Source organism: Mastacembelus armatus, unplaced genomic scaffold (genome assembly GCF_900324485.2).
Source record: "Mastacembelus armatus unplaced genomic scaffold, fMasArm1.2, whole genome shotgun sequence".
Taxonomy (NCBI): domain Eukaryota; kingdom Metazoa; phylum Chordata; class Actinopteri; order Synbranchiformes; family Mastacembelidae; genus Mastacembelus; species Mastacembelus armatus.
In genome coordinates, this window is record NW_022872939.1 from 988,980 (window position 1) to 1,013,071 (window position 24,092).

Sequence of the window (24,092 nt, forward strand, 5' to 3'; positions counted from 1 at the left end):
AAACACTGTCTACATGCAGAGAGTTAAAAAATTTCTAAATCAATCAGAAAGCTTTACTATGTGATATAAAGATACAAATTAAGAAGACTTCAGTTAACATCAGCTTCCCTCAACAACAGTTACAGCTGCTGGAAAGTATTTATGCAGCAAATATACTTGTTTCCGCTAGGAAACAGTTTATTTCAAAGTCTAGAACAACCAACAAGAAACTTTAACTATGGACCTGGATTAGCCACACATAATCTGTATTTTTACAGCACAAGCCTTTAAAAAAACTAAAATAAGTTCATAATGTAAACAAGGAAATTAACTACAGTTGTAATTTATTTAGCAGTGGCAAAGCCAATAGCAAGACAGTAACATGTATTAAATGTTAAAAATCAGTAATATAGAAAGAATCAGATATTTCAAATTTTTCTCTATTGTTGATCAATTTCCAACCTCTTTGATTTCTGAAGAATAGAGTTTGTTGTTGAAGTAAGTCTCAAAAACAGTAGTTAAAAGAGTCTTTAAATGCTGAATGGTGTGCAGGAATGGGGCTATCAATTAACCCTCTGGGGTCTAAGGGGGTTTTGGGGCTCTGGACAAGTTTTGACATGCCCTGACATTTGTGCTTTTTTCAGTATCTTTTAAACACATTAATGGCTAAAGTCTGATAACACTGTAATCAGCACAAACTGGGCTACAATAATATGTGAGCAGCAAGTTTATACATGATTGTGTTTTTGAGAAAACAGTATTTATGTATGGTTAGTGAAAAACTACAGTTTTTTAGTCACTGAATTAAGACCATAAAACACAAACAGAACATTGGTTCACAAGACTTTGGAGACCTGCATGTTGTTGCCAAAAGTGTTTACTTCACAGTGATGTGAAAGTCATCTTGTTCACTCATTCACAGTAAACAATACACTGATTTAAATTTTCTAAGACACTTTTTGTCCAAAAAGGCCATATGCAAGAGGGTGTGTCTGAGGATGAACAGTTATGTGATTTACCTGAGAAGACAAAAGACGCACTCAACGACCAGACAAAGACACGCATAATGAGCCTTTCAGTCAGTGTAGCTGAGAGGGGATTAGTGCAGCACAATACAAATACAATGCAGAGCCAAACATTCGTCATTTGAGTTAAAATCAGTGTTTTCACTCTGTGGACAAACTAAACTATTTGTCTCTGTGTGGAATATAAGAAGTGCGTCTTCACGTGCATAATGCGCCATCATCCCAACGCGCCGAAAAAGTGAGTAAATTCTTTGATGAAGTTTGACGTTTTATGTCATTTCTTGGGGGTGTGCACATATTTACCCGGTTCATCTGAGATTATTTACATGCGAACAGTGAACAGAGTACAAGGCGGGATCGCATTACCGGTAATGAGGTGAGACAGGAGAAAATGGATTTCTCCTTATGTTCATATGGATTAAATAAAAAGTGATGATTTGTTTTGACTTGAATTGTTTCATTTAAAAGAAGACATTTCAAGCTTTCTAGTCATATGTTTCTTATTTTTATGAGCCAAGTATTCACTGAGATTCTGGTTGTTTTATTGTCTGTGAAGACAGATGACAGAAAAGACAGACAGCGCACCCTGTCGGCTTTCTTTATTTAATAAAAGCACAGCGTTTTGTTGTTATTATGAGGGTATACAACTAAAACTAGACCTTTTACAGATTTGAATGATACAGTATCTCACAGGAGTACACCCCTCACATTTTTGTAAATAATTTATTATACCTTTTCATGTGACAACACTGAAGAAATTACACTTTGCTACAATGTAAAGTAGTGAGTGTCCAGCTTGTATAACAGTATAAATTTGCTGTCCCCTCAAAATAACTCAACACACAGCCATTAATGTCTAAACTGCTGGCAACAAAAGTGAGTACACCCCTAAGTGAAAATGTCCAAACTGGGTCCAATTAGCCATTTTCCCTCCCCGGTGTCATGTGACTTATTAGTGTTACAAGGTCTCAAATCTGAATGGGGAACACGTGTGGGGTTAATGGAGTTCCATTGTCCACTTATGCTGTTTAATCAGATTTTGACATCTGATTAAACTGGACATTTCCTGTCCAGTGTGATAGATTTTCAGGGTGCCAGTTTGACACAGCTATATGATTCCTGTCTAGTGTGAATACGCTGATGTGTTTTCAGAGTGCATAGCACTGTGAAGGCTTTTCCACACTGATCACAGCTGTACGGTTTCTGTCCAGTGTGAATACGCTGATGTGTTTTCAGGTTGCTTAACTGTGTGAAGGCTTTTCCACACTGGTCACAGCTGTACGGTTTATGTCCAGAGTGAATACGCTGATGTATTTTCAATTCACTTATAACTTTGAAAGCTTTTCCACACTGATCACAGCTATATGGTTTATGTCCAGTGTGAACACGCTGATGTGTTTTCAGGTAGCTTAACAATATGAATGTTTTTCCACACTGGTCACAGCTGTACGGTTTCTGGCCAGAGTGAATACGCTGATGTCTTTTCAGGTGAGCTAACGCTGCAAATGTTTCGCCACACTGGTCACAGCTGTATGGTTTCTGTCCAAGGTGAATATACTGATGTATTTTCAGGCTGCCTAACTGTGTGAAGGTTTTTCCACACTGGTCACAGCTGTATGGTTTCTGTTCAGAGTGAATATGCTGATGTAATTTCAGGTGGCCTAACTGTGTGAAGGCTTTTCCACACTCATCACAGCTGTATGGTTTCTGTCCAGAGTGAATACGCTGATGTTTTTTCAGGGAGCCTGACTGTGTGAAGGCTTTTCCACACTGGTCACAGCTGTATGGTTTCTCTCCGGTGTGAACACGTTGGTGAATGTCTAAACTCTGCGATGTTGTGAAGGTCTTGTTGCAGCGTTGACAGCGGTGAGTTTTGAATCCTTTTATTCTATTTTGTGTCTATAAAAAAAGCATGGAGAGAGAGGATGTCAAAAACATGATGAAATTGTATAGAACCATAAACAACATTTACATTACGAATTATAAATCACAAAGTTTGACTAATGCTGGAACTAATTTGTACCAGGGTTTCGACTGCATTATGTGGGTAACATAATTAAGACTCATGGATTACAATTATATGTATATTAGGGACAAAAGGTGAACATGATGGCAGATGAATGGTGTAGCATACGCAAGTGAGAAGAGTGGGAGAATTTTGAAGTGACTCTAACCCCCTCAGAGGTTGCTAACCAGACAAATCAAACTAAACTGTGTCAAGAGCTGCATGTATGTTTATCATATCACGCTCAGTTTTTTTTCCTCCTCAAATGTGTTTTTCGCTCTCCATTTGATAGTTTTCCTTGCTCGCCAAATCAATTTGACAGACAAGGACGAATGTACGTTTTTTTATGCTGTCCTTTATCTATATAATGGTAATGTTAACTAATAACTAGTCAAAAAGAATTTCCTCTAAAAGTGTGCTTGGCCAATGAATGATTAAAGTTACCATATGAAAAACACTTGCAAGCACAGAGAGAACACGCAAACCTCACACACAAAGGTCCCTGCTAGGTTATGAACCTGGGACCTTCATACAGCGCTGTGTGGAGTTTGCATGTTCTCCCTGTGCTTGCGTGGGTTTATTCCGGGTACTCCGGTTTACTTCCACAGTCCAAAAACATGCATGTTAGGTTAATTGGTGAATCTAAATTGCCCATAGGAGTGAGTGTGAGTGTGTGAGGTTCTGTCTTTGTGTATATGTGGCCCTGCAATGGACTGGTGACCTGTCCAGGGTGTACCCCTGCCTGCCACCCGAGAGAGAGCTAGGATAGGCCCCGTGATTCAGGAAAAAGCGGGTATAGAAAATGGATGGATTATAACTCATTTGAGAGCCTCACTCTTAGTCTCTCGCATCCAAACTGGAAAACACAAAAACCATTTCTACTTGTTAGATGACTGTGGCGCCCCATGTTGGTGTTGCTCTCCGGGTAAGCGAATCACTTTTGTCTTGCAAGCGTGTTGTGTTGTGTGTGTTGTATAGTTCGTCTACAGACTAGCAACAGACTAGCTATAGTTTAACACACCCAAAAACCAACTAGCTAAACTCTAAACAATTCATTAACTGCTACATTCCGGTACAAGTCAAGTACCTTTCTATTTTGACCGGTATTTATTGCTATTTCGTGACTTAGCGCTCGTTAGCCTACCGGTTAGCTTAACTAGCTAGTTAGTTTAGCTATCATGGCCTCTCCCTCGCTCTCTCCTTCTTGCTCAGTGTGCCACATGTTTAGTTATTCCTCTGCCTCCTTTAGTGATAATGATACCTGTAATAAGTGTAAGGTTCTGTTAGCCTTGGAGGCGAGGATCACTGATTTGGAAGCGCGGCTCCGCACCTTCGAACAAAAGCCAGCTAGCCTAGCCCCGTTAGCTGGTGTGGAGCCACCGAACTCAGGGTCTGTTAGCGGTCCAAAGGCAGCTCCGGAGCAGCCCGGAGGATTAGCCTGGGCGACGGTCCGACGGAAACGTACTCCTAAGCAGAAGCCCACAGCTCATCACCTGCCTGGAGAATTAGTTCACGTTTCTAATAGATTTTCCCCGCTAGAGACACACCCGCTGAGAAACAGACTCTGATAATTGGCGATTCCATAGTCAGGAACGTGAAAATAGAGACGCCAGCGACCATAGTCAAATGTATTCCTTGGGCCAGAGCGGGCGACATCGAGTCAAATCTGAAGCTGCTGGCTAAGGCTAATCGTAAATATGGGAAAATTGTTATTCACGTTGGCAGCAATGACACCCGATTACGCCAATCGGAGGTCACTAATTAATGTTGAGTCGGTGTGTAACTTTGCTAAATTAATGTCGGACTCCATAGTTTTCTCTGGACCCCTCCCCAATCTGACCAGCGATGACATGTTTAGCCGCATGTGGGCTTCATAGACAATTGGGACACTTTCTGGGGAAAACCCTGTCTGGTAGCGAGAGACGGCATCCATCCCACTTTGAATGGTGCAGCTCTCATCTCTAGAAAGTTTATTAGCCGACCTAAAGCCTGACAATCCAGGGTGGGGACCGGGATGCAGAGACTCAGTCTAAAACGCCTCTCTGCAGTATCCTTAGAGCCGCCGCCCCCCTCAAACCACACAGAGACTGTGTCTGCCCCTCGAACATATAAATCAAATAAATCAGAAGTTAACTGAAGAGGAGTTATTCATAAAAACTTAATAAAAATTAAGACCACTCCCCTTATTGAACAGAAAAACAGAACTGTCAAATGTGGATTATTAAATATCAGGTCTCTTTCATCTAAATCTCTGTTAGTAAATGATTTGATAACTGATCACCAAATTGACCTACTTTATCTTACTGAAACCTGGCTACAGCAGGATGAATATGTCAGTCTGAATGAATCAACCCCCCTCAGTCATAAAAATTATCATGTTCCTCGAAGCACAGGTCAAGGTGGAGGAGTAGCTGCAATCTTCCACTCAAACTTATTATTAAACTTTCATCCTCAGAACAGTTATAACTCATTTGAGAGCCTCACTCTGAGCCTCTCACATCCAAACTGGAAAACACAAAAACCAGTTCTACTTGTCATTGTGTACCGTCCACCTGTCCCTTACTCAGAGTTTTCAACTGAATTCCCTGACTTCCTGTCTGATTTAGTGCTTAGATCAGATGAATTCATTATAGTAGGAGATTTTAACATTCATGTAGATGTTGAAAATAACAGCCTCAGCATTGCATTTAATTCTATATTAGATTCAATTGGTTTCATTCAAAATGTTAATAAACCCACCCACTGTTTTAATCACACCCTTGATCTTATTCTGACCTATGGTGTCGAATTTGAACATCTAATAGTTTTTCCCCCAAATCCTGTTTCGTCAGATCATTCTTCAATAACTTTTGAATTTAAGATGATGGCTCATGCAGCGTTTGGAAGAAAATTCCACTACAGCAGATGTTTATCCGACAACGCTGCTAATAAATTTAAGAAAATGATTCCATCTTTATTTACATCTATGCCAAGTATCAACATAGTGGAGGGCAGCTGCTTCAATCCCACTCCCTACCAAATTGATCATATTGTTGACAGTGCTGTAGCCTCAATGTGTGAAATGCTTGATACTATGGCCCCTATGAAAAAGAAGTTATCGAATCAGAGGAGATTAGCCCCATGGTATAATTTACATATTCGTACCTTAAAGCAGGCATCGCGAAGGCTGGAAAGGAAGTGGCATTCCACAAATTTAGAGGAAATTTTTCTAGCCTGGAAAAACAGTCTACTAACATATAAAAAAGCTCTCCGTAAAGCCAGAACTGCATACTATTCATCACTAATAGAGGAAAATAAGAACAATCCCAGGTTTCTTTTCAGCACTGTAGCCAGGCTGCCAAAAAGTCACAGCTCTGTTGAGCCCAGTGTTCCCTTAGCTCTCAGCACTTATGACTTTATGAGTTTCTTTAAAAATGTTACGGCCACCGGCTCTTCCCACTCCTCCTCTCCATGTATTTCCTTGTGTCTTCCATGTGTTTCCCTTGTTCTGTGTCAGTGTACTCTAGGCAGTGTGTATTTAAATCCATGAAGACCAACACCCGACCGTGATTGGTGGACCTGTCCTCTGCATCACTGCCTTTGGCTGAGAGAACCGCGAGTCAGCAGCTGCAACATCATCATCCATGGACCCTGCCTCATCTCCCATTTGGCCTGGCACTTGAGCTCTCCACAAACCGGCTACACACACACCCCAGCATACACACAAGCAGAATTAGTAACACATAGGACCAATTTGTTCTGTTTCTGCTTGTGTCATGGCATGTTCTTGTGTTTCAAATATATGGGTCAGACGTGGCCATCAAACAGCCCCGGGGGGGTCTGGCATTGTGTAGTTCCTAAAGCACCTCCTCTTTTTCTCTTTCAGGCATGTCCAAGTGTTTAGACTGCTTCTCTCCCATAGATCTCTCTGAATTCACATCAGTAGTTGCTTCATCTAAATCATAGGTCACTAACAGGCGGACCGCGGTCCGGGTGCGGACCCAGAAGCCACCCCATACCTGTAACTTCTTCTGTAAGAGGCTCCTATGTCCTCCACTCGTTACCTGTACTAATGGCACCTGTTTGAACTCGTTATCAGTATAAAAGACACCTGTCCACAACCTCGAACAGTCATACTCCAACCTCCACTATGGCCAAAACCAGAGCTGTCAAAGGACACCAGAAAAAATTGTAGACCTGTACCAGGCTGGGAAGACTGAATCTGCAATAGGTAAGCAGCTGTGGGAGCAATTATTAGAAAATGGAAGACATACAAGACCACTGATAATCTCCCTCGATCTGGAGCTCCACGCAAGATCTCACCCCGTGGGGTCAAAATGATCACAAGAACGGTGAGCAAAAATCCCAGAACCACACGGGGGGACCTAGTGAATGACCTGCAGAGAGCTGGGATCAAAGTAACAAAGGCTACCATCAGTAACACACTACGCCGCCAGGGACTCAAATCCTGCAGTGCAAGACGTGTCCCCCTGCTTAAGCCAGTACATGTCCAGGCCCGTCGGAAGTTTGCTTAGAGAGCATTTGGATGATTCAGAAGAGGATTGGGAGAATGTCATATGGTCAGATGAAACCAAAATGCTAAATGCTAAAGAATGCTAAATTGCATCCAATTCAATTCAATTCAATTCAATTTTATTTGTATAGCGCCAAATCACAATACAAATCATCTCAAGGCACTTTACAAAGAACACCATACCTACTGTGAAGCATGGGAGTGGAAACATGCTTTGGGGCAGTTTTTCGGAAAAGGGACCAGGACGACTGATCCATGTAAAGGAAAGAATGCTGACACGTGACAGACAGATCATTTAAATAGCGACGGTAGCAATCAGTGACGTCGTTAGACATAATCATTTGGAGCTTAACTCTTAAGGCCACAGACTTAGTGAAGTGAAGTGGAACCAACTAAGTCGGTACTGGTATCGAAGTCATAACCTTGTGACAACACCAGTTAACTGTGCTGTGTTGTTAGCTACCGTTACAATACACATAATGTCTCTTCGAGCTATGGAGCTAGGAAGACATTAAATAAGGCTGTTAGTCCTTCTGATTTCCATGCATTTACTCAGCCGATATAATCAGAGGGAACAAAGTGAAATAGCTATGAATAAATGCACAATGTTATGCCCCAGTAATTAGTCAATTAATTTGAGGTGAATTTACAGTGGCAGTCAATGGAAAGAAAAAAGAGACCAAACCAGATTTACAGTAAGATTGAGTGAGAGGGAGAGACAGCAGCAGGTCTCAGGGTGGTACAGGATCTGTGAAATTGATAGAAATATTAGCATTGTGTTAAAGATCTCATGTATTTGTAGTTTTTTGTATGTCAGGGGTCACCAAGCCTGGTCCTCTAGGGCCACTGTCCTGCTTACTTTCCAGATAGCCCTGCCCCACTGCTGATTACCGGGTGTGTTCAGCCAGTCAGAAACTGGAAAGGTAGGGATAGCCAGAAAACATGTGGTTCTCGAGTACCAGGTTTGGTGACCCCTGTTGTATGTAGCAGAGTACTTTTTTGTTAGCAGGTAATGTTGGGCCAGTCCACTGGCTACCACTATCAGTATATTTCTGACCTGTGGAAAACACTGGCATCAGTGGATGGGCAGGATGGTCAGATGGTTTCTTATTTACCTGTGGAATTTTAAGAAGATGTGTAAACATAAAAGAAGTTTGTTCTCTCTCCTAGGGCTGAGAGAAAAGTGTCATTTTTTTCTCACAGCCCTGGTTTGAGAGTTTTCGCAGCTTGTTCTTGACACATCATCTGGGCAGAACTATTTTCTTTTGTGGTGTCCGACATTTATTGTGTGATTGATCAGAAATTTGAAGTGGGTGTGGTTAATGCAGAAAGCGGAAATTTTGTCTTCCCGCTTATTCTGCTGCCGGTTGTCATAGCAATGGACAGTTTTGAGGAACAGCTGCCAGAGGCAGTGAAGAAGTTTGAAAAGCTTTGTAACACATCTTGTAAGGCATATGAAGACACGCAAATGGCAAATAACTTGTAGATAGAGGATATGTTGTGTACGGAGGTGTGTGTCTGTCGTAAAACATGGCGATATCCGATATCTTATCCACTGTATTGTAGTTTCGGTCAGATTCCCACAATGCTTAGTGCGCGTGATGTAAGATGCAGTGGGAGGGACCTTGTGATAGTCAGAATGTGAACTCCACAGTACCCGTTTTCCTTTGCATAGATTCGTTAGTGTGTTAATATGTCGGGCACTGTTCATTTTGTTTTCACAGATCCACTTGAGAATCTCTACCATCACTGCGGATTGGAAGAGACGGATAACAAAACATGGGTAAAGATGAAAACTGTAATAGAATAGGAATTTGAGAGATACTTTAAAGCTTGGAGAACTAATTAATAGTAAAGCTGGGTATATTTGACTTTCCAGTACAAACTTTCAAGTAATCTAATAATATAGTACAGTAATGCACTCACAACAATTCTTTCATATTACAAGAAATGATGATATGAAACTTTAATGTGCTTTGAAATTTGTAGATTGGCTGTGATGCATGTCATCGGTGGTACCACCATGGCTGTGTGAGCAGTCCAGCACTCGATAAGGACTACCTCTGTCCTGTATGTATCTAGAAATTAGGTTTTGGCAGCTGCTGGTTGTACTGTCCTCATCTTTGCAGAATAATGTTCGTTAGATACTAAAAATGTTGTTAAAAGGTCTATCATGCAAGTACTTTTACAGCCAGACAGGCCTTTTCAGAGTTCTTAGGTTCTTCAGGCCACACTGCCATGACACAGGCCAGTGGGTGGCACGGACCACTGGCATTTGTGGCCTGTCTGGTCCATGGCTGCGGCCTGAGTGGCACGGACCACTGGCCTGAGTGGCCTGTCTGGTCTGTGCCAGTCAGACCACAGAACAGCACCCCTAATATATCTATTGCTAATTTACATGTTAAACCTACATAATAATAAAATGCATTTCTCTAATACCTTCTGACGTACTCTCCGAACATACAGACCTGTATGTATTTTATTTTTGGACTGTCTGCAAAATACTGCTTAGTGTGACATCGTATTGTGATTTTAATACAATGACATGCATTTATATAGATGCCACAAATCACCAGGACCACAGATAGCACAGCACGGACCTCAAATCCTTGAGAGAGACCAGACACCTGGCAGGCACGGACCAGACAGGCCACACTACTGCCACTCAGACCACAGAACAGCACCCCCAGAGCTGTTCTCTGTAATGGTCCGTGCCACCGACAGGCCACACAAGCCAGTGGTCCATGCCACACAGGCCACAGAACAGCGCCCCTAGACTCGGCACCTGTAATGGTTCGTGTCATCGACAGGACAGGCCACACTTTTGGCTACAACCCCTGCTGAAATGCAGAGGGTTGTGTCAGGAAGGGCATCCGACGTAAAACATGCGAATCACAAATTTATAAGATATAACGTAACCGTTTCCAATTCGGATCGCCCCTTGCAGCTATTGTCCAATTGTGACCACATTTGGTCTAATGCATTTTCCGGTGTTTTCGCGGGCACTGACGCCAAAGATTACAACAAACTGGTAAGTGGGAGTAATTTACGCATATGAAACTATTTATATGCCAAATTTCATATGTTTTTATGGATATTTAACTGTCTAAATTTTATATGAAAGTGACTGACGGCTAAAAGCCACGAGAACGCTTAGATCGCACTTGGGCAACGCTCTTTTCCAAGTTAAAGTCTGCCTTTATTTTTGCTATACTCGGAAGATCTGCTCATTTTGTAGTGCATTTTGTAGCTAGCTTGACGCCATTTTGTCTAGCTAATTAAAGCGCAGGCTAATGTCACATAAACCTGCTTGGAAACAAGTAGATGAGTAGGATGACTGGAGGAAAGTTGCAGCCGCGGGAAAAAGCTCTTTAAGAATCCACTTGACGTTTTTGTTTTTTACTGATCATTGAAGCATAAAGGCCTACTGAACAAATATCTAACCTTAAATAATATAGCTGCTATTAGTAGCCAGTACAATTTGTTGTTCTTAATAATGCTCAAATAAAGCTTTTTTTTTTTAAATGGTATTTGAATTGAAATAACAAGCTCTGTGTTTGTATGGGTGGATAGGAGAGAGTGAGAGGAGAAAGAAAATTTGATAAAACTGAAACACAGGAAACAGACAGGCTCAGTGTGAGGCAGGCAGCCAAACAGTTTGGCATTCCCAAGACCACCCTGAGAAACAGTCAGTGGAAGGGTGTCCTCCGATTGTGTGCCCAGTCAGAGGACACTTCTCAACCCTGAAGATGAGAATTCCCTGGTGGAGTACTGTTTGTATTCTGCCAGTCATGGGTTTCCTCTGACAAAGCCTCAGGTCATGGCCCATGGCCCATGGCCATTTACAACCTCCGCCACCCAGAGGTACCAAAAACGGTGCTTGGCCAAACGTGGTGGATTAATTTCATGGAGCGACATCACCATCTAGGACCCCGTGGGAGGGCATCCTGTGCCAAGAGGGGGCCCATTGAAGAGTATTTCAGGCTCCTCACCACCACCCTGGAGGAGCACGGGTTGATGGAGAAGCCCCGTCAAATCTACAACTGTGATGAGACAGGGTTTCAGCTGGTTCAGACAAGAAGAAAGGTCATCGTGCCCCGGGGGACCAAACACACATACCGGCAGGCCCAGGGAACCAGAGACCACATCATCGTCCTGGCCTGCTTTAACGCGGCTGGGGAGGGTGTCCCCCCTTTCATCATCTACAAGGGGGATATCCAGGGGGCCCCAATAACAAGGAAGGGGTCCCTGATGCCCTCTATGGGAAGTCGCCAGCAGTGTACATGGACGGAGAGCTGTTCAGGAGGTGATTTGTCGGGCACTTCCTCAAGTTCGCCACCCAGGAACGCTCAGTGCTGCTTGCCATGGATGGTCATCAGCCCCACCTGGATCCAGAGATGGTCCAGGCGGCACATAGGGAAGGGGTCATTCTCCTCTGCCTGCCACCACACACTTCTCACATCCTACAGTCTCTTGATGTGAGTTTCTTCAGACCCTTGAAGGCAGATTTCTCTGGTGTTACAGGAGATCAGTCATGATTTCCAAAAAAGAGTTTTCAAGGGTCCTGAGAAATTCTTATCAGAGGCTTAAAGATCGCATGGTTGTAGTGGCTGGGTTCAGGAGGTGTGGCCTTTACCCTCTGGACCCATTAGCCATTGACTGGTCACGGCTCTTGCCGTCCGGGCCAAGGTGTGGGACCTCATCACCTCTGCCAGCCCCATCAGCATCTTCCTGGGCCGCGCCTGATGCTACCCACTCACCTACTGTTTCCCCTGTTAGTGTTGTCCCATCCTCAAGCCCACTTGCCCCTGCATCTTCACTCCACACTCATCCCCCCCCCCCCCCACCTCCCTCATCAAATCCCTACCTGACCCATCCCTTGGTAGCATCAGGCAGGATATCAGCAGCCCTGGCCCACCTCCTGGCTGAAATCAATTATGCCCGCAACACCGGCAGAGTCAGGAGGAACACCAGCAAGGCACGGGTGCTGACGGCTCAGGAGATGTCTGGTGTCAATGAGGAGGCGGAGGACCGTGCTGCAAGGACAGTGGCCTAAGCTCTGGCCAGAACAGATCGGGAGCAGCAGCGGGCTGAAGACATCAGCCTGGCAGCCACTTCCTGTACCCTGCCTGACGGCTCCTGCCTCATGCGGCCAATGTGGCCTCCAGGGGTCCCAAATGTCTTCCACTCCCTCCCACCAATAATAATATAAACTGCACCAAAAAATATTCTGACATATTGGTAGCATTATCCCTGAAGAAGAGTAAGCACAATGTGTCTAAAGTCTTTCTCTTATTTACAGTGGGTACGGAAAGTATTCAGACCCCTTTAAATTTTTCACTCTTTGTGTCATTGCAGCCATTTGCCAAAATCAAAAAAGTTCATTTTATTTCTCATTAATGCACACTCAGCACCCCATCTTGACAGAAAAAACCAGAAAGGTAGAAATTTTTGCAAATTTATTAAAAAAGAAAAACTGAAATATCACATGGTCATAAGTATTCAGACCCTTTGCAGTGACACTCATATTTAACTCACATGCTGTCCATTTCTTCTGATCCTCCTTGAGATGGTTGTGCTCCTTCATTGGAGTCCAGCTGCCCAAGGAGCTCAGAGACAGAATTGTGGCAAGGCACAGATCTGGCCAAGGTTACAAAAGAATTTCTGCAGCACTCAAGGTTCCTAAGAGCACAGTGGCCTCCATAATCCTCAAATGGAAAACGTTTGGGATGACCAGAGCTAGGGCTGGGTATCGTTCAAAAATTTCCGATACCGATACCGGTTCCTGAACGATACTTTTTTCGATACCAATTTAATGAAATACATTTTAACAAAAGTACATTACGCATTACCTCAGAGAAACTTGGTTTTATTTTTTTCAGGTTGTTGACTTCTTTTATGCAGATTTTAAAATCCAATCTTAATCAGGGGTGCCAATAATTGTGGAGAGCACTGTATAACCTTAGTACGAAGTCACCGCACACACAGAAGCGCCAACTTAAATAGATCACAAGCATGCAGCACTACAAGTTAGCCGATTTTGTTTGCTAAAAGTTAAGCTTACCTGTCGGACTCCCAGTCATGTGGGACTCCGACAGGTAAGTGTGGCTCGTGTGGTGGGCATGTCGATGCAGGCTCCAGGGCAGTAAAACAGAGAGGATGACCGCATCTGCTCAGTCTTCTTGCAGTCAAAGATGGAGCAGCTTTCTGCTCTTATGCTTATTCTGTGCACGATTAAGTGCTTCATTAGATTTGACGTGTTGCCGGTGTTGGCAGCAATTATTTTGTTGCAAATGTTGCATCGAGCGCTGTTGTCGTCAAGCTTGGTGAAATGCAGCCACACTTTCGACCTTTTCCACATTGTGTTAAACACTTCGGGGTTAGAATGATTACACACAAAACTAGTGTAAACTAGTGTTTTTCCTTGTTGCCTCGCTACAGCCAATCACCAGCGTTTGATTTATGCATGTCAAGCATGCTGAATGCTTATTGGCTTGGCTCACTGACAGGATTAAACTGACGAGATTAAACCCTTAGGTATCAAAATTTGGTACCGAACAAAAAGACATTTTTTGATACTCAATAGTATCGAGGCAATTCGGTCGGTGCTTAAAAAGTATCGAATTCGATACCCAGCCCTAACCAGAACCCTTCCTAGACCTGGCCGTCCAGCCAAACTGAGCAATCATGGGAGAAGAGCCTTGGTGAGAGAGGTAAAGAAGAACCCAAAGATCACTGTGGCTGAGCTCCAGAGATGCAGTAGGGAGATGGGAGAAAGTTCCACAAAGTCAACTATCACTGCAGCCCTCCACCAGTCGGGGCTTTATGGCAGAGTGGCCCGACGGAAGCATCTCCTAAGTGCAAGACACATGAAAGCCTGAATAGAGTTTGCCAAAAAACACATGAAGGACTCCCAGACTATGAGAAATAAGATTCTCTGGTGTGATGAGACCAAGATTGAACTTTTTGGCGTTAATTCTAAGCGGTATGTGCGGAGAAAACCAGGCACTGCTCATCACCTGCCCAATACAATCCCTACAGTGAAACATGCATCATGTTGTGGGGGTGATTTTCAGCTGCAGGGACAGGACGACTGGTTGCAATTGAAGGAAAGATGAATGCGGCCAAGTACAGAGATAATCTGGAAGAAAACCTCTTCCAGAGTACTCAGGACCTCAGACTGGGCCGAAGGTTCACCTTTCAACAGGACAATGACCCTAAGCACACAGCTAAAATAACAAAGGAGTGGCTTCGGAACAACTCTGTCACCGTTCTTGACTGGCCCAGCCAGAGCCCTGACCTAAACCCAAATGAGCATCTCTGAAGAGACCTGAAAATGGCTGTCCACCAACGTTCACCATCCAACCCGGTCGAGGCAGATGGCCGCCCAAACTGAGCCCGGTTCTGCTGGAGGTTTTTTTCTTCCGTTAAAGGGAGTTTTTTCCTCTCCACTGTCGCCAAGTGCTTGCTCATAAGGGAATTGTTGGGTTTTTAGTTTTAGTTTTTGTAAAGTGCCTTGAGATGATTTGTATTGTGATTTGGCGCTATACAAATAAAATTGAAATTGAAATTGAAATTGAAACCTGACAGAACTGGAGAGGATCTGCAAGGAAGAATGGCAGACGATCCCCAAATCCAGGTGTGAAAAACTTATTGCTTCATTCCCAAGAAGACTCATGGCTGTACTAGCTCAAAAGGGTGCTTCTACTCAATACTGAGCACAGGGTCTGAGTACTTATGACCATGTGATATTTCAGTTTTTCTTTTTTAATAAATTTGCAAAAATTTCTACATTTCAGTTTTTTTCTGTCAAGATGGGGTGCTGAGTGTACATTAATGAGAAACTAGACGATGCAATTTCTGAAGAAATTGCGTTGGGATTGCTGATTGTCGCGAAAAGCTTGAGGCAAACCGTGTCGCCGAAGAACGTTTTGAATCGCCCTACGCGGTTGCAATAATCGAGAAATACGAACTGTAGTGAGGGTGCTTTAATTTTGAGAAAATGCTATAAAAAAGCTTTTATTCTGAAAGGACAAAGATCTGCAGGAGACTCATGGGAACTCACAAAAGAATCTGGACTTTATTTTGAATATTCCTCAAAATTTACAAAAATGTGATATCTTCCTATAAATAACTGGACTTTTATTGTGAAAGTCTTACCATGTCAGAAACCATGGCTGACATAGAAAATGGCCTCACCTGGTGCCTGAAGCTGTATGCCAATAACCAACATCCGTTTTAATATTGAGTTGCTGTTTCAGGGCTTTTCTGTCGAGAAAATGCTATTTCGGACATTTTATTTTGAAAGAACAAGGTGCTGCAGGAGACTCTTGGGACCTTATACAAGAATCTGGACTTTATTGTGAATATTCCTTATACCTAACAAAAATGTAATATCATCCTTTAGATAACTGTAGACATTTATTGTGAAAGTCCAAACATGGCCTGCTGGGAGATGACACCATGGCTGACATGTAAAACAGCCACAGAGTAAATTGCTCGAAATAACTGAGAATGGTGCCAATGTGTAACAGCATTAGGCAGGCAGTCATTCTTCGACGAACGCGGCAGCGCGTTTTGACGCATCTTTTTCTGATAAGGCCGAAACAAACTTAAATTACTCCGTCAATTCTGATCGTACAGATAAAAGAAGTATATCATTCAAATCTGTAAAGGGTCTAGTTTTAGTGGTATACCATCATAATAACAACAAAACTTTGCGCTTTTTTTAAATAAAGAAAGCTGACAGGGTGCGCTCTGGGACTTTTCTGTCTGTCATTTCTCTTCACAGACGCGTAAATAAAACAACCAGAATCTCAGCGAATACTTGGCTCATAAAAATAAGAATTATATGGCTAGAAAGCTTGAAATGTTGTCTTTTGAGTGAAACAATTCAAGTTAAAAACAAATCATCACTTTTTATTTAATCCGTATGAACGTAAGGAGAAGTCCGTTTTTTCTGTCTCACCTCACTACAGGTAATGCGGTCCCGCCTTGTACACTGTCCACTGTTCACATGTAAATAATCTCAGGTGAACCAGGTAAATATGTGCACACCCCCGAGAAATGACACAAAATATCAAACTTCATCAAGTCTTGTGAACCAATGTTCTGTTTGTGTTTTATGGTCTTACTTCAGTGACTTAAAAATTTTAGTTTTTCACTAACCATGCATAACCACTTTTTTCTCAAAAACACAATCATGTATAAACTTGCTGCTCACATATTATTGTAGCCAATTTTGTGCTGATTACAGTGTTATTAGACTGTAGACATTAATATGTTTAAAAAACACTGAAAAAAGCACAAATGTCAGGACATGTCAAAATTTGTCCAGGCCCCAAAAACCCCCTCAGACCCCAGAGGGTTAATTGCCAACCACAGACAGCTGCTCTGCTCCTATTGCTTTGTGTTGAGCTGTTGCTATGGTGATCTAAGCCTAGAGTGTAGGGGGAACTGAGAATGGTCACCATGTGTAACAGCAGTGGACATTAGGCAGCCAGTCATTCTTAATTACCAACCACAGACAGCTGCTATGCTGCTATTGCTTTGTGAGCTGTTGTTATGGTGATGTAAGACCAGATTAGGGGGGGTCGGGGGGGACTGAGAATGGTCACCATGTTTAACAGCAGTGGACATTAGGCAGCCAGTCATTCTTAATTACCAACCACAGAATTAAAATTAAGACCACTCCTCTTATTGAACAGAAAAACAGAACTGTCAAATATGGACTATTAAATATTAGGTCCCTTTCATCTAAATCTTTGTTAGTAAATGATTTGATAACTGATCACCAAATTGACCTACTTTATCTTACTGAAACCTGGTTACAGCAGGATGAATATGTCAGTCTGAATGAATCAACCCCCCTCAGTCATAAAAATTATCATGTTCCTCGAAGCACAGGTCGAGGTGGAGGAGTAGCTGCAATCTTCCACTCAAACTTATTATTATTAAACTTTCATCCTCAGAACAGTTATAACTCATTTGAGAGCCTCACTCTTAGTCTCTCACATCCAAACTGGAAAACACAAAAACCAGTTCTACTTGTCATTGTGTACCGTCCACCTGTCCCTTACTCAGAGTTTTTAACTGAATTCCCTGACTTCCTGTCTGATTTAGTGCTTAGATCAGATAAAGTTATTATAGTGGGAGATTTTAACATTCATGTAGATGTTGAAAATAACGGCCTCAGCATTGCATTTAATTCTATATTAGATTCAATTGGTTTCATTCAAAATGTTAATAAACGCACCCACTGTTTCAATCACACCCTTGATCTTGTTCTGACCTATGGCATCGAAATTGAACATCTAATAGTTTTTCCCCCAAATCCTGTTTTGTCAGATCATTCTTTAATAACTTTTGAATTTAAAATGATGGATCATGCAGCGTTTGGAAGAAAATTCCACTACAGCAGATGTTTATCCGACAACACTGTTAATAAATTTAAGAAAATGATTCCATCTTTATTTACATCTATGCCAAGTATCAACATAGTGGAGGGCAGTTGCTTCAATCCCACTCCCTACCAAATTGATCATGTTGTTGACAGCGCTGTAACCTCACTGCGTGAAATGCTTGATTCTGTGGCCCCTCTGAAAAAGAAGTTAGTGAATCAGAGAAGACTAGCCCCATGGTATAATTTACATATTCGTACCTTAAAGCAGGCATCACGAAGGCTGGAAAGGAAGTGGCGTTCCACAAACTTAGAGGAAATTTTTCTAGCCTGGAAAAACAGTCTACTAACATATAAAAAAGCTCTCCGTAAAGCCAGAACTGCATACTATTCATCACTAATGGAGGAAAATAAGAACAATCCCAGGTTTCTTTTCAGCACTGTAGCCAGGCTGACAAAAAGTCACAGCTCTGTTGAGCCCAGTGTTCCCTTAGCTCTCAGCAGTGATGAATTTATGAGTTTCTTTACAAATAAAATCACAACTATTAGAGATAAAATTCAGCAGATGCTTCCTATACCTGCAATAAATTAATCTTCTACTACAGTAGCTCTTGAATCATCTGTAGGACCTCAGTTATGTTTAGACTGCTTCTCTCCCATAGATCTCTCTGAATTTACATCAGTAGTTGCTTCATCGAAATCATCAACGTGTCTCTTAGACCCCATCCCGACTAGACTGCTTAAAGACACCCTGCCATTAATGAACTCATCTTTATTGGACAAATTTATCTCTAGTATCAGGCTACGTACCACAGGCCTTTAAGACTGCAGTAATCAAACCTTTACTCAAAAAGCCTAGTCTTGATCCAGGAGTCTTGGCTAATTATAGACCAATAGCCAACCTGCCATTTATTTCTAAAATCCTAGAAAAAGCTGTTGCTAAGCAGCTATCAGACCACTTAGACAGGAATGAACTATTTGAAGATTTTCAATCAGGATTTAGAGCACATCATAGTACAGAAACAGCACTGTTGAAAGTTACCAACGATCTTCTCTTAGCCTCAGATAATGGACTTGTTTCAATACTTGTCCTCCTAGACCTTAGTGCAGCATTCGACACCATTGACCACAACATCTTATTACAGAGACTGGAGCATGTGATTGGTATCAGAGGAACAGCGTTAAAGTGGTTCCAATCCTATTTATCGGACAGATTCCAGTTTGTTCATGTCCATGATGAACCTTCCACATGAACAAAAGTTAGTTATGGAGTTCCACAAGGCTCCGTGCTAGGACCGATTCTGTTCACCCTGTACATGCTTCCTTTAGGATATGTCATTAGGAAGCACTCTATTAATTACCACTGCTATGCAGATGACACTCAGTTATATCTATCTATTAAACCTGTTAACACAAACCAGTTAACCAGACTTCAAGCCTGTCTAACTGACATAAAGGCCTGGATGACCAGTAACTTTTTACTTTTAAACTCGGAGAAAACAGAAGTCATTATATTTGGGCCAAAAAATCTCAGAAATAACTTTTCTCAAATAATAGCTACTCTAGATGGCATAACCCTGGCCTCTAGCACTACTGTAAAAAACCTTGGAGTTATTTTTGACCAGGACATGTCCTTTAACTCACACATAAAACAAATCTCTAGAACTGCATTCTTTCACCTGCGCAACATTTCCAAAATTAGGAACATCCTGTCTCAAAATGATGCAGAAAAACTAGTCCATGCATTTGTTACCTCAAGGCTAGATTACTGTAACTCATTACTATCTGGATGTCCCAATATCTCCATAAAAAGCCTCCAATTAATCCAGAATGCCGCAGCCAGAGTCCTGACAGGAACTAGCAGGAGAGATCATATTTCTCCTATATTGGCTTCTCTTCATTGGCTCCCTGTAAAATATAGAATAGAATTTAAAATCCTTCTTCTCACATACAAATCCCTTCATAATCAAGCTCCTTCATACCTTAAAGACCATATTATCCCAATCGACCACTTCGCTCTCAGAGTGCAGGTCTACTTGTGGTTCCCAGAGTTTCCAAAAGCAGAATGGGAGGCAGAGCCTTTAGTTATCAAGCTCCTCTCCTATGGAACCAGCTCCCAGCCTGGGTTCAGGAGGCAGACACGCTCTATACTTTTAAGGCTAGACTTAAAACCTTCCTCTTTGACAAAGCGTATAGTTAGGGCTGGCTTCAGGCAACCCTGAACCATCCCTTAGTTATGCTGCTATAGGCCTAGACTGCCCGAGGACCATCGGTGCACTGAGCTCCCCTACCCTAACCCCCCCTTTCCCTTCCCCTCCCCTCTCTTCTCTCCTCCCACCTCATGTATATTCCACCATTGAATCTTACTAACCTTGTGTTCTCTCTCTCTCCCCTAGTTTGTGCTCTCTCCCTCTCTCTCTATTCTCTCTGTACCTTCTGCAGGTGTCCCTGGTCCTGGAGCTGTATATCGCTGATGTGCAGTTACTGGTCCCACCAACCTGCAGTGTCTATTTGTTGTTTATTGTTGCTGTTCTTTTCTCTCTGATCTATCCACTCACCCTAACCGGTCGAGGCAGATGGCCGCCCAAACTGAGCCCGGTTCTGCTGGAGGTTTTTTTTTCTTCCGTTAAAGGGAGTTTTTTCCTCTCCACTGTCGCCAAGTGCTTGCTCATAAGGGAATTGTTGGGTTTTTAGTTTTAGTTTTAGTTTTTGTAAAGTGCCTTGAGATGATTTGTATTGTGATTTGGCGCTATACAAATAAAATTGAATTGAGACAGCTGTTATGCTGCTATTGCGCAATGAGCTGTTGCTATGGTGATCTATGCCCAGAGTGGGGGGCGGGGGGAGTGAGAATGGTCACCATGTATAACAGCAGTGGACATTAAGCAGCCAATCATTCGTAATTACCAACCACAGACAGCTACTCTGCTGCTATTGGTTTGTGAGCTGTTGCTATGGTGACCTATGCCCAGAGTGGGGGTGAGGGTGTGGGGTTGGGGGGGTGGTACTGAGTGGTCACCAAGTGTAACAGCAGTGGACATTTGGCAGCCAGTCATTCTTAATTACCAACCACAGACAGCTGCTATGCTACTTTTGCTTTGTGTTGAGCTTGTTGCTATGGTGACCTATGCCCAGAGTGGGGGTGAGGGTGGGGGGTGGAGGGGGTGGTACTGAGTGGTCACCAAGTGTAACAGCAGTGGACATTAGGCATTCTTAATTACCAACCACAGACAGCTGATATGCTGCTATTGCTTTGTGAGCTGAGAAAAATAATAAAGAGAAAAAATGAAGAACATATCTTGGGATTGCTGCTTTGCACAGCAATCCCAACAATAAAATGAACTTTTTTGATTTTGGCAAATGGCTACAATGACACAAAGAGTGAAAAATTTAAATTGGTCTGAATACTTTCCGTACCCACTGTATATAGCTATTCAGCTTCCAACAGCACAACCTTTGTCCAGCTCCTTCTCCTCGTCCACTGGACCCACAACATCCACCGGTAGCAAAAATAAACATAACAGATGCATTACAGCCCATAATAGTTATTGGGTTATCTAACTTATGCTTCTTTCTGTGAGTAGGTCACACCGCTCAGAAAAGAAGACAGGAGGCAAATGTCTGGTTGTGTGGCCGGTGGAGGAAGCCTGAACCTCCAGGAAGTTCAGAGGGATTGGTTCTTGGGTTCCAGTGTGACAACTGCCACACCATTTCTGTGGGCTGGGAGGACGAGGAGCTGGAACAAGATTATTGGTGCTACTGGTGCCGGGACACTTAAACATTTTTTTGTTGTTGTTCATTTTTTTAATTTATTTATTTATTTTTATCTAAATAAATCATATTATCCGCATTTGCTTATCATGTAACTTGGGTTGTTAACACATTTTAATACAGTCCTTATATTTACAGCCACACTGCAAATATTGCTCTGCCACATGTGATTGCTGTTTCTTGCCCCTCTCTAGTAAGTGCGTGATCATATAATCTTTATATTTTATATATATGTTATATAAATTATTTAAGAAGAGATTTAAATAAGAAAAATTTTAAAAGACCAAACAGCAAGTATGAGACAGGAAGATTAAAATCAGCACGCTTTCATTGCGCAATCTGTAATTATTAATTTTTTCTTATATATTATATTACCTAACGGGCAGCGGTTGTTATGTGAATATAAACAGTAGAAAATCAGTTTGAACAGACGTAGTAAATCTGCAACCCCTGAAACTGGCTGAGTAACTGGCTTAGACCTACTTCTAAGATGTTTCATTCAGAACTGAGTAAGACCGGGGAAACACACACAAAAACAAACCACATCTATCGATTAAGTCTTGAACACTGACCTGCTGATGGCTGGAACCAGAGGACGAGTCGGGCCCGTTGCTTCGGTGGTGGAAATCTTGATCCTGGTTATTCTCCTTTATTCCGTCCTCGTACTCGTCCAGTTCGATAAAACCCGGATCCTGATTCTCATCTTTAACTTCACGTTTGCCGTAGTCCTGGTAGATGAAACCTGAGTCCTGTTTTTCTTCCTTTATTTCACTCTTGTAGTCCTCGTTCTCCTCCTTCGTGTTAATGGTGTAGTGGTCGTGGTCGTGAACGATAAGATCCGAGTCCCGACTCTCCTCTTTAAGTTCATGTTTGTTGTGGTCCTGGTAGACGAAACCTGGATCCTGGCCCTCTTCCTTTATTTCGCTCTTGTAGAACTCGGGGTCGATAAAAACCGGGTCTTCCTTCTCCTCCTTCATAACAATGATATAATGGTCGTAGTTGATAAAATCCGGTTCCTGACCTTCCTCTTTAATTTCATGTTTGTACTGGTCCTGGTAGACGAAACCTGGATCCTGGTTCTCCTCTTTAACCTCGGTTTTGTAGTAGTTATCGCTGTATTTATGCTCTGGTTCTGTTTTTGTCGCCGCCATTTTGAGACGCAAACGTCACCAGAAGCTCAGCCCCGCCCCCTCAGTAACCGTTGCTAAGTGTCAGCAGTGTGTGATAGGGCTTCGATGGGAGTGTTATCAGTGTTTGAGTCACAATATCATGGTGTGGAACAGTGGCGGCTCCTGTCAAATCTCTCGGGGGGGGGGGCAACTGTTGCCATGATGGCTAGGGTGACCCATTAAATTGTCACACCATGAATTTGTTTTTTCTGATCCCTGCATATATGAATACAACAAGAGTAACCGCTAGATGGAATCAACCCAAAAATTTTCTCCATCAGCTACATACTCTACAGTATTTTGTGGACAGCTACATCCTGGAACATACCAGTGATCATCAGCAGTGGGTTGCCATTTATTGGTTCACCCTCAGAGACATGTTTATATAATTAATTTGCAACATTTTTAAAATTCTGTTTTCACTTCATCATTATGCATTATTGTGTGTAGATTGATGAAAAAAAGGAAGTTTTTCCATTTTAAAATAAATTTAGAACACAGTAAAATATGCAAAAAGTGAAGGGGGTCTGAATACTTTCTGAAATAGACACACACAAATACAGTGGGTATTTGTGTGTGTCTGTGTTATACAGAAATATTCTAATATCGTATAGTATGTAATATTCTAACATACACTACTCACAAAAAGTTAGGGATATTTGACTTTCAGGTGAAATTTCAGAATGCACCTAAAATGCACTATAACCTTTACAGCTGAACCTAATTTGACCTTCTCTAAACTTTTGAATGCACATGTCCAACTGTTTAATGTTTCAGTACTTATTGAATAACATGCCAAAGAGAGGTTCTACTTCACCGACCACCTTGTGAGTGCCACACGGCTGCAAGGAGAGATGTTTGAACAGCACAGTCATACATTTCCTGTTGAGGCTCTGAACAAGGTCATTAGCCACAAAAATCACAAGAAGTGTCTGATCCATGACCATCGACCACTAAATGTTCTGGTTCAATGACACTTCGTATTTAACCAGTCCTCTTCATTATGCTGTTCACATTTTGACATCATGAGACCAAGACGACACCTAACAACTGACAAGTTATTGAGACATTGACATTTTTGTTGTGGTACACTCACCACTGTTGTTAGCTTTTGTTTCAATAAACTGTTTGAGATGAAGAAATTACCATTGCATACTTCTACTTAAATGCCATACTTTCATGTTATAATATCACTGTAGTATGAACTTTTTACATTTTCCATAAATTTCAC

The 24,092-nt window shown here is 42.2% G+C and overlaps 2 protein-coding genes across 2 annotated transcripts in view; both read right to left on the reverse strand.

Moving 5' to 3' along the window:
- Positions 1-24,092, reverse strand: part of LOC113137743 (NACHT, LRR and PYD domains-containing protein 12-like) — an 884,868-nt gene that overhangs the window by 99,039 nt on the left and 761,737 nt on the right. The window lies entirely within an intron of this gene.
- Positions 1,897-22,845, reverse strand: LOC117152617 (zinc finger protein 184-like). The gene is made up of 2 exons (XM_033325119.1): positions 22,265-22,845; positions 1,897-2,903 (listed from the first exon to the last, which is right to left on the reverse strand). The coding sequence occupies exons 1-2, from the start codon at positions 22,841-22,843 to the stop codon at positions 2,091-2,093; spliced, it is 1,392 nt and encodes a 463-aa protein (XP_033181010.1). The 5' UTR covers positions 22,844-22,845; the 3' UTR covers positions 1,897-2,090.

What these genes read in the sequence shown, in the direction of transcription:
- LOC117152617 (XM_033325119.1), bottom strand. Translation starts at nt 22,843, where the DNA reads ATGGCGGCGACAAAAACAGAACCAGAGCATAAATACAGCGATAACTAC. An exon ending in CTGGTTCCAGCCATCAGCAG is followed by an intron (nt 2,904 to 22,264) that starts GTCAGTGTTCAA and finishes CTTTTTTTATAG; the next exon opens with ACACAAAATAGAATAAAAGG.